Source organism: Perna viridis, chromosome 4 (genome assembly GCF_037379345.1).
Source record: "Perna viridis isolate PV_CMFRI_1.1 ecotype Kerala chromosome 4, ASM3737934v1, whole genome shotgun sequence".
Lineage (NCBI taxonomy): Eukaryota > Metazoa > Mollusca > Bivalvia > Mytilida > Mytilidae > Perna > Perna viridis.
In genome coordinates this window covers 18,100,583-18,112,086 of record NC_142448.1, presented here as the reverse complement: position 1 = coordinate 18,112,086, position 11,504 = coordinate 18,100,583, and the positions used below count along the sequence as shown (strand labels likewise).

The 11,504-nt window shown below is 32.1% G+C and overlaps 1 protein-coding gene across 2 annotated transcripts; it reads right to left on the bottom strand.

Annotated features, from left to right (window-relative positions):
• Positions 1-481: 481 nt before the first annotated feature.
• Positions 482-6,999, bottom strand: LOC148619147 (uncharacterized). Of its 2 annotated transcripts, XM_088578743.1 has the most exons (4): positions 6,748-6,999; positions 4,115-4,252; positions 3,431-3,594; positions 482-1,750 (listed from the first exon to the last, which is right to left on the bottom strand). In XM_088578743.1, the coding sequence occupies exons 3-4, from the start codon at positions 3,587-3,589 to the stop codon at positions 848-850; spliced, it is 1,062 nt and encodes a 353-aa protein (XP_088434869.1). In that variant the 5' UTR covers positions 3,590-3,594; positions 4,115-4,252; positions 6,748-6,999; the 3' UTR covers positions 482-847. The 2 variants fall into 2 exon arrangements, with proteins under 2 accessions (XP_088434869.1, XP_088434868.1); XM_088578742.1 differs by lacking the exon at positions 4,115-4,252.
• Positions 7,000-11,504: the final 4,505 nt, after the last annotated feature.

Below are 11,504 nucleotides of genomic sequence, written 5' to 3'. Positions count from 1 at the left end.
GCCTTCGCAAATTTGACAGAATTAATACATTTTGCATCAAGATTTCCATTCCATATTATGCATGGGTGAACAATAAAAAGTTTTTTTTGTTTGCGAGGTATGCACTGGTTTACTTGTATATTATCCAATTTCCATATTGATTTTACTAAGTTTAAATTTTCTGGGTCGAATTTGATAAAAACTGAACATGCCCCTTTGTATAATGTCTTTACTTTATAGTTACCCATTAGATAATTTTAAATACTAGGCACAGGACGATATGTTGTAACACAATTGACTCTATATAATAGTATCATATAAGTATTTAAGTAATTCATGTAAATGTTTGCATTAACTATATATATTGATATTTTGTATTTATCGTATTCTGCTATTATCGAGTGGAATTTTATACAAACTATCCACGCATAAAATTATTACAACAATGTAAAAATTAATAGAAAATCATATATGATGAAATTAAATGACTTAAACATCGCAGTTTGTTTCAGCTTTTTACTAAGCACTCTTTACAACAGTAATAACAACTACAAATATCATTCATTGTTCACAATGAGTCATACACAGTTTGAGGGAATTTGTGTTATACCTCTTTACTTTCATATTTATTTTTTTATCGTTAAAGACGTGTTAGCTATATTTGGTCATTGTCTCAATGCTTTTTTTTTCTCATTATATTTCTCGTTGAACGCAATGTTGATGTAGCTAAGCGCTTGTTTTCATCATCAGCTGTTTAAAACTGAAATTCATTGACTACTTCACTAGATTAGTAAGCACTCGATACATATTTTAAAGTTCATCGTATGAACTAATATCACAGAAAGGCAGAAACTGTCACAGGTTAACATCATAACAAAACAAGCGGTACTAAGCATGACAGAAATCCTAGAAAATAAACCAACCAAGAACTAACTCCGTCTATAATGTAGCTAGTACCATGTGACAACGGTAAACATTCACAAACACAAGTATTTCCAACACAACTATGACAGACACACGGCCTTACGTATCTATTTGCAAACGTCTTTTTAAACCTTTTAAATTCTTCTAGTAGAGTTTCTGTATTCTCTGTCGTCTTAGCTTGACCAACTAACGCCTCCCAAAAGTTGGTATTAGGGGATTGTTCTACTGTTGCCCAGTTTTCATCATAATCCTGATTGTTTATATTATTCATTTCTTCGTCAAAAACAGGCGGAGGTGGGGGTGTATTCACAAAGTTTTTCTTTTTATAATTTTGACCATCCAGTAAAGATTGACCTTCGTCAATATCATCATATCCTATAGCTATATCTGCGCAGCCATAAAACTGTTCTTGGTTACCACAACCTAAACAGTTTCTTCCGCTGCTTGAATCTGCACCCCAACTATTTCCTGCATTATATTTCCATTGGAAAGTACAATCCCGACAAGTTACATCTTCTGGGAGACGCAGCTTAACTGTTATTAATTGGTATCCACTTTTATTTGGTATATTATATCTAGTTCCTGAACCATCTTCTAACTGTAGAGGGTATTTATCAAGACACTCTTGTGTTGTTCGTTTTCGAGGGTTATCCTTCTTACAAATTTTAAATTCAAAATATCCTTTGTGGCTGGCTGTCAGTTGAACTGAAACAGATATAACTTCTCCTTGATCATAGGATCTGACGATTATTCCGTTTGAATATTTCCCGCCTTCTTCATTTTCTCGTGAACCATTCCATGGATCTCCACACACACCACATTTTCCACCACTTACCTCATACTGTACCTAAAGAATGATTAGAACTAAAGGAAATACGTTAAGACGAACTATGTGGGTACAAGAGTTTTTTATCAACATTTCTTCTATTTTGAGCAATAAAAGGTCTAATAAACATAAAGTTTTACTAATTGATTGCATGCAACATGATATATTTTGAATCTTGAAAAATTAAACGATCGATACCTCCATGGAATAAACTGCCTAAGATTTACTTAATATACTTTCCGTGATACAGAAATAATAACAATTTTATTTTTTTTACTTTCAATTTAGTGAAACGTATCATTTAACAGAAACATGCCTTTTTAATTTAGTGCGGTAATTAAAAAAAAAAAAACAAAACAAAACAAAACAAATAAATGACCCTGTTTATCATTTATCGTTTGATGATTTTCAATTCGTTGAATGAAGTTATAAAAACCACAAAGGAGTAACACTGTTTTAACATAATTTTACTTGTTTTCCTAATTGCGTTAGAAATTACATTATGTATTATTTCAACAAGGATATGTTCGGTTTATATCAAATTAATTGCTTAATATTTAGTAGTAATTTGGGCTTTTTTGGCAACTATACCTTTGTTGCCGTTCTTATGTGCAAACTTTGCCAAATTGGTGAAAACATCTGATTTCATTTTATTTATCTTTTAAGGAAATATTGACCACATGCATCAACAACTTAAATAGCGGGCCGTATCAAGACGATAATTTAGTGGAGTTTGGGCTGTTCATGTACTTTTGTTTCTTTGCACGTGTTATTTCGCTTATCTCGTGTTCTTTGTTGTGTGTGTCTAATTACCCTATCTAGTCCTTATCCTTGAAATATATTCTTTTTTATTTCCGCTTGAATCTTAGTTCACTAGACTACTCTTTGACAAAATATTTAGGTTGTCGACGTATGTAGCCAGTATGTCCAAAATCGAAAAAAAAACACCTGCAAACCATCAAATTTCTTAAAAACAAATTGAGAGAGTCATAGTCTGAAATAGGGAAAGCTTAAAGAAATGCCACACTAGATATAAATTACTATTGCTTTCTTATTATTTAGTTAAAAATTTACCACAGTTTTATAGAGCTATATCTTGAAACAAATAGCCATAGGAATAATGTTTCGTTTTTTTTTCCAGTATTTTCGTCATTCGGTTATTGGTAGACCCGCGTGCATTTACAGTAAAAATTATCTTTCCTGTTGCAATTCAAGAGGTTAAGGTTCATTTTGTCATAATTCACGAGAATGAATAAAATTAGTGTCCTGTTCTAATTAAGATACATTATCAATTAAATTTAATAAATTATCTCAAAAATATTTATGTTTTATTTATTTGTATATTAGTCAGGTTATTAATTTTGTATATTTATATCTATGTCGAAAGTTTGTGGAAGTAGAGTTAGAATCATTAATTAAAATAACAAGAACTTTTAAAGAAATTACTAGAGTCTGGAGTGAACATCCAATTGATTTTGAAAAATAAAGTCAAGCCATCTTTTTTATTACACATAAAGGACCAACGAAATACAAACGACATTGTTCTTTCTGACAAAATATCTCAAACTCTTTCCTCTTTCAGTTCACGATATTTCACTTCCGTTTACTTGTACCGATTACTAGCAACTTTATTGAATGTAGACTTTTCAGCAGTTGGACAAATCAATGAACACGATCTTTAAAAATATTTTAAAAACTTACCTGAACTCCACCACAGTATAGCTGATTGTCATTATAGTTTGCAGGATTGTTGAAGCCATATCTCCACATACTTGATCTTGAAGGTGGGTCTATTAGCCGACCATGACTGTCCACTTCCCGAAATAGGTATATTATACAAACAAGCAAAATTAACTGCATTTTAACTGAAAATCAAATGAACACATATATATTCAAATGGTATTATAATCCTTGACATAAGGTTGGCTATTACATTGTTCATACTGACACACTGAGTATACAAACCTATCCCATGCTCATGACATAATTTATATATATATATATATATATATATATATATATATATATATATTCATTAATATTTTACATTGTATTTGAGTCTCATACATCATGTAACTAGAACAGCATGGATTGTCAAATCATCTTGTAAATATAATTTTGTCATAGTAAAACATGCAACCAAATAAAATGAACACTTGAAAAAAAAAAAAAAGATTTTCGAAAGTTTTTTTTTTCAATATTTTTACCATTGCTTTTAAATATATCCTAAACATACTGGTATCTATTGAATTGTAAATATTTATATTTTGCATGTATATACTAATTTGGTATTTCTTCCGCAAAAATTAATAAATATATAAATGTTACGATTCCTGTGGTTAAAAAAACAGAAACGGGGATTGGGTCAAAGAGACAACAATCTACCTTTCTTTTAAACACAGGGAAAGGCAGTCTATGTGCTTCCAATGAATGATAAGAACGTCCAGCACCCGTGGTCTGCCGTCGAGTAGTCCTTTAAATTTACCAGTTCATGGAAAATGCCATATAACACTATACCCTTAACTTACCAAAAAAAAAAAATAAAGAAAATAAAATAAAATACCAAACTGATAAAACCTACACAAAATTCAGAAGCAATAGTCAAACTGATTTGTTCAAAATGAATGAATACTGATTTAGTCAACGGGTCATAGTTTTCCTTTCCTCGTTTGTCTACCCCGGACTTGACTTTTTATGAGCAACTCGGCGGGTGTTTCTAGAAAAGCAGAGGACGCTTACCCTACCGATGCACCTGGTCCATGCTCCCAGAGTCCGAGTTGCTCATTTACTTTTATTACTTTGTATGTATGCTTTTAGTTACTTTATGTTCTTTGTTGTGTATGTCTGTTTTCCATGTCTGGTCTTTGTCCCTAGATTACATTCTTTTGATTACCGCTATAACCTTGGTTCCCTTGATTACTCTTTCAACGTGTCATAGTTTCCCTTTACTGTTTCGTCTACTCTAGACGACTTTTTATTAGCCACTTGGCGGATGCTTCTAGAAAAGTAGAGGACGCTTACCGTATTGGTGCACCAGGTCCATGCTCTCAGTTTTTTAGTAGAGTCCGAGTTGATTACGTACTTTCGTTACTTTGTACGTATCATGTTATTTTGGTTATTTTATGTTCTTTGTAGTTTCTGCCTGGTCGTTGACCCTGGATTGCTTCTTTAGATTTCCGCTTGAATATTGGTTTCCTTGATTACTCCTTAGCTACCTGATTCACTGAATATTCTTTAATTTGAAATAACGAAGTTCAAAACATTTGTTTTCTTACTACGATTTTTTAAGACAATTTGGACCAAAAACTTTAAACTCAAATCTCTGAAAAAGTGAACGAACGGAATAGTTCGAAAGGAACTTGTCCAATAATATTTAATGTTTTAAAGCGAAAGTTAAAAAAACTCTATTTTTTATATTGATTATACAATATTTCATTCCAAACTTTAATTATATAGAAATACAAATGGATTTAGTATAGGAAATATGAAAGCGATCTAAAATAAAACAATTCTATTTTATTAAATATTGTCATTCTCTTCTTTTTTCATGAATACAATAACTTTTTGAGTCGATATGCATTTGCATGTCAAATTATAAGTGTTTATGTTATGACAACATTTATTCTTATTTATACATTCAGTACATTCAATACCCCAGAAAGGTTAGTACTTTCTCTCTTGTTAATGTCCATTAGTGTATATAATGTGTCCTGAATAACAAATTATTTGTTACAAAAAATAAAGAGAAATTCCTTCTGATATGGTGATTAGAGATGACAAATAAATCTGTCCCAATTCTGTCAAGAATGATAAAAGTGTGCAAAGCCTGAAGGCATCGCCTGGACAGTGGTTAACATACTCATATCAATACATTAAATTGTTTAATATTATTCATTTGATATCAGAAGAATCATTGATAGAGAAACAATATGGTCGTTCAGAATTCATTATTCTGTCCTTTCAATTAACGTTCATTTTGGTATCAATCATAGGTAAGGGTGACTTAGTTTTCAGTTTTCCTTGCTTAAAAATTATACTAAGGAAACTTTATAAAGTATTTTGAATGTGCATTTTGTACAGTAAACAATATATACTATATACTATATAAAGAGTAATCAAGGGAACCAAGGTTATAGCGGTAATCAAAAGAATAAAAATCCAGGGACAAAGACCAGACATGGAAAACAGACATACACAACAGAGAACATAAAGTAACTAAAATCATACATACAAAGTAACAAAAGTAAATGAGCAACTCGGACTCCATTAAAAACTGGGAGCATGGACCAGGTGCACCAGTAGGGTAAGCGTCCTCTGCTTTTCTAGAAACTCACGCCGAGTTGCTCATAAAAAGTCAAGTCCGGGGTAGACAAACGAGGAAAGGAAAACTATGGCCCGTTGAATAAATCAGTTTTCATGGTGCAGATGGACACACCATAACGATCCACAAGATATGCACCAGGGTTGTCTGGTACAAGTACTACTGATAACTAGAAAAGTTCATCAACTTACGAGTGTCACTGTTAATGCATACATCAACTTGTAGAAAATAAATATGTTATGCAAACATTATGCATCATAAACACGTATAAAGGGTAATTGAATGTCAAATTTGATATCATACGAACATGTTAACATGTTAAAGATATGTTTTAATGAGTAGAATGTTATGCAATGTTGTATTTTTCTTTCATACGTATGTTTTCCTTTAGTGTTGGAAAACCTTTTCCGCAAAAAGAACCAGCAATGATTGCTCTGTCTTTTAACTTAAAAGTTTTATCACCAGTAAATAGTTTTGTGAATTGGTGTGAACTTCTTTTTTACACAAATATTTCCTCTGTCCCCTGACACCTGGTTTTGATTGATGTTGTAATTTTATTTCATACATATTCACGTGTTTTAATTAATACTACTCGGTTATCAATATCAATAAGAACACTTTTCAAATTTTAGTAAACCGATGTAAGAAATTTTTTATGATTCTCTACCCATAGTTATTTTTTTAATAAACGACTTACCTGAATCCAAATGACAATATCTTGCATAAACATCAAAATGAACCACTAGTAGACTATCACAACAGAATAAGTCACAATATTATGTGTGTCATAATACATAAATCATTTAGTTAGGAAGGAGATATAAGATCCGTCTGAGCGGGTTGCTGACGATATTTACTTAATAAGGTGACAAGCTGCAGGAGTACCACTTCTGCCCATGCCAAGCCTTCTCTAACAGTTCTATGCGATGAATATACCTTGTGATTAATGTATTTCGCCTTCCAGCGATTACTTTTATAGTGACAGGTTTTACAACTTTAATAATGATCAGTCATTTCACCTGTCCTTACCAACTAGAACATGGAACCGTTTTTCTTGCAGGTTCTATAAGTTTTATTTGTGCAACATTTATGGAAAGATATCGAAAAAAAGTTTAAAACCAGGAGCATTTTGTCCATTTTCCCCCAAAGAACTAAGGAATCGATAACGACGGGGTTGTGTCGTTTGATGCATTCACAGTTTTTTTAACTAACATACTGTGTTCTAATGAATTCTTAATATGATAAGCATTAGATTGCAAAGGCATGACGTATTTTCAATAATAATGAAACATTAGCCTGTTCAAAGAGTAATCAAAGGACCAAGATTCGAGTGGAAATCAAAAGAATATATTCCGAGAACAAAGACTATAGACAGTGTGAATAGACACACACACAACAAAGAACATAAAATAACTAAAATAGCCCTACAATCAAGGGAACATATATTTCAGCGGAAATCAAAATAATATATTCTGAGGGCAAAGTTTGTTTTATGTTTTTATTTTTTATTTTGCTTTTGTATTCTAAAGTTTGCCTTTATCAATTTGATATTTTTCTAACCATAGTTTCTAATACTTAACACATATACAAATAATTTCTTTTGGCATGTATGATAACTATTAGTCATAATTATTGAAATATGATAGTACAATAATGCAGATATATATATATATATATATATATATATATATATATATATATATATATATATATATATATATATATATATATAATTCGTATAAATAAATCTGAATTTTACAAATAAACATGTTTCTTGATTTTTTTTCATCGTTTTTAATATATCATGGTGATAAATTTCTTGTATATTTGCATATTTGCTTTTAAGTTATCTGTATCATGCAAGTTTAAGTATTAAATGCAGATTGTTACGAAGTATGACTGTAATCAGCCTACTGGTAAATGTTTTTGTCATGTTTCTGTCATTTTTAGGTCACCTGGCCGAAGTTCATGTGAACTATTGCCATCACTTGGTGTCCGTCGTCGTCGTCTGTCGTCGTCCGTTTTTCAAAAATCAGCTTCTCTGAAACTACTAGGCGGAATTATATGAACTTGCCACAGATGTTCCTTAGGGTGTCTTGCACAGAATTTGTGTTTAGATTTTTGATCCGTCCAAAAACATGGCCGCCGTTAATAGATATACAATATAGGGATCAGACAGTAGTTTTTTCGGATATATCCCAAAATCCGTTAGGTTTACCCAAAATTATGACATAAATTTAAAGTATTCAGCATGTTGAGATCTATCTGTGGTGAAATTTCCGTTTTAATCTGTTAATCCATGTCGTAGACATTGCCTTTTTTCGGCGGTTTTTTTTCTGCTCTTTTTAATGTTCATTCTTTTAAAAATCTTCTGCTTTGACACTACTGGACCAATTGGAACCGAATCTAATATGAATGTTTCTTGGGGCATCCTGCAGAGAACTGTTGTGGGGATTTTTGATCCGTTGAAAATATGGCTGCCATCTCTAAAAATAGGACATAAGGATCAGACAGTATTTTTTCGCATTTATCTCCAAAACCGTTGAGTTTAGCCTCACTCTGACAAGACAAAAGTGTTCAACGTGGTGAGATCTATTTGTTGTCAAATCTACGTTTTAATCCGTCAAGCCATGTTGTAGTTATTGCCTTTTTTCGAAGTTTGTAATGTTATTCCTTTCTTCGAAAATTTTTCCCTCTGATACTACTAGACCAAACTTTGTATGAATGTTCCTTGGGGTATCCTGTATAGAACTGATGTGATAATTTTTGATCCGGCAAAAACATGGCCGCTGTTACAAAAAAAAACATAGGGCTCAGACAGTAGTTTTTCGCATACATCTTCAAAACCGTTAGGTTTAGCCAAATTCTTTAAATTCCTGAAATGATCCTTGCTATAAGGCTTAGAAAAGTATCCAGAGATCAAAGTTGTTAGACTCCATGTGAGAGTTATTACCCTTGAAAGGTGAAAAATTACGTTTTTTTTTATTTTTTGGTTTTCAGCCAAAATTATGATAGATAGAAACTTGCAACTTTTGAAATGATCATTATGATTAGTCCTATCAAAGTTGTCTTGAGTCAAAATTGTTGGACAACTCCTTGTTAAATGGGGTACCCCTGGCGTGTTACATGCTGGGGTTGTCAGGCTATAATACGGAAAACCTGACCGCAAACCATAGTTGTGCACCGTGTTGGGAAAAATGCCACGTTCCTTGCACATTAAAGAACCCTACTGTGGTATTCTCCAGGAGTAGGAACCATAGGGCTCCGCCACAGGAGGCTTAATTGCCCGACCCTACCCACCTCTCCCTATTTCCAGTGGCAATCAAAATTTGTCGACCCCATTATCTTTGTGTCCCATCCCTTTTTCATTTCATCATCAGTTCATGTTCATCGTCTGAATATAGCTGAAATATTGCTGCTCGGACGTTAAACCCCAACAAACAAACAAACAAAACCTTGTTAAATGCATTGCCCTTGAAAGGCGAAAGTAAACCAGGTCAGCGATTTAAGCTCCTGAGAGCCTCTTGTTTTGGGTCATCTTTTAATCATTTTTCAAAAGACGGCCCAATTGATCAATATTTTGTTTTGTTTTTTTTACGTTTACTTGTAGTTCCCAGTATGTTTTTTGTTGCTTTTGTCTTAAATGTTGTTTTTTTTTAATCGTCACTCATTTTTAGTATACAACTTTTACGTTGCAAACAGCAATCGTATGTTAAACACTTAGTCGAATTATGATAAAAATGTTTTGCATGCTAAATTCAGAGTACAGCAAGAATAAATTAGATAGAACTATTGCTTTTAATATAAAAGTTTTAAAAGATCCATCATGTGTATTACTTTGCACCTTAGGCTTATATATCTTACCTCTGTAAGTAACAAAAATAACAAATGTACATTACTATACGTATATATAAATCATTGTAAAATTTTCTAGATAAGTATAATTAGTGTTTTTTTATTATTATTTTCTTTCTTGTTCTTTTTGTTATTGATAATTGTAAAAAAAGTATATAAATATTTGATTATAAATATCTTTTTTGTCCAAATTCTTTTTAAAATGCAAATTTTTATACTAACCATGCAGCTAATAAATTTAGAACATAACAGTCTAGGATATTTTTGACAGTGATTCAGATTTTTGTTGGCCTGCCTGGTTTTTAAATAACTTTTCTTAAAAAGAAAAATAGTATGTAATGTAAACATTCATGTATATCTTCAGGTGCATTTCTTGTTTAATCGTTATCATTTGTCGCATTATTATGCACGATATTTGCAGCATGGCAATGATAAGTCATCATAAAACAGTGCGTTCAAATTATGTTGTATCTTCAATTTTTCAGTATTCAGAGTAACAAGATAAACAGAAAGACTAAAAATTCAGGAAACCCACTGAAGTAATTCGTCTATTGAAAAAAAATAAATATAGGGATAAAGCATGATTTCTTCAAAATAAAACATAAAATGGTTTTGAATTGTTATTTTTTTTCCACCGATACAGACATCAAAATAACGTGTATGCTTGTAATTTCTTTGTATTATTAATAAAATATGGTGTTTTTTAATTATAAAAACAGCAAATTGATAGCAAAATTATAGAAAATAATCAAATGTTCTGATTAACAGACCACATGATCAACATATACTAGCCCGAAGCCGGACGTAAAATGTCAGTGGCTGCAGCTCAAACCGTAAAGGATGATCTTCAAGAAATAATGACTTGTACAATATGTATCGAAACATTTAAAGATCCGAAATACCTTCCATGTCTTCATACATTCTGTGAACCGTGTATTAATACCTAGGATTAGAGTACCTAATGTTGATATGCACGAAGGCAAGGATAAGATTCTTCACGTCATTGATACCAGTGGTGGGGGCTCCGGTATGGCGTCTTATGGTAGTGGTGTCTTTTTGGGGTACCATATAGTCCTGACCGAACACAGAAGCCAGAAGATTTTAAAATACAATGAAGATGGAGATCTTTTAAACCAATTACAGTTACGATTAAATCCATACGATATCATTAAGTCAGAAGACACTAAGGTTGGTGTAGCCTGCAAACAGATCATTTATATTGTTGACGTACAAAATATGGCAATGCAGTTAAGTATTCCTGTCAGTACATCATTTCGGGGTATTCAGTATACTAACGGATTTATCACGGCATTCTCGGATACATTATCCTGGATTGATTCGTCGTCCGTATAGACACTTACAATAACTCTGGTGATATATTCTATCTGTATTCATACAGCAGAAAAGACATTGTGCTGACGGACATAAGGCTGTTTCGAGAATAGTTAATAGCAAGAAAATATTCGTTTATACTCATGATATGTTAAGAGGCCCTCGTGGTATTGATATTGTCTTCGATGGAAACATTTATATATGTTGTCATAATTCCAGAAATATTCATCAGATTACCGACGACGGGAAACATATCCGAGTTATCGC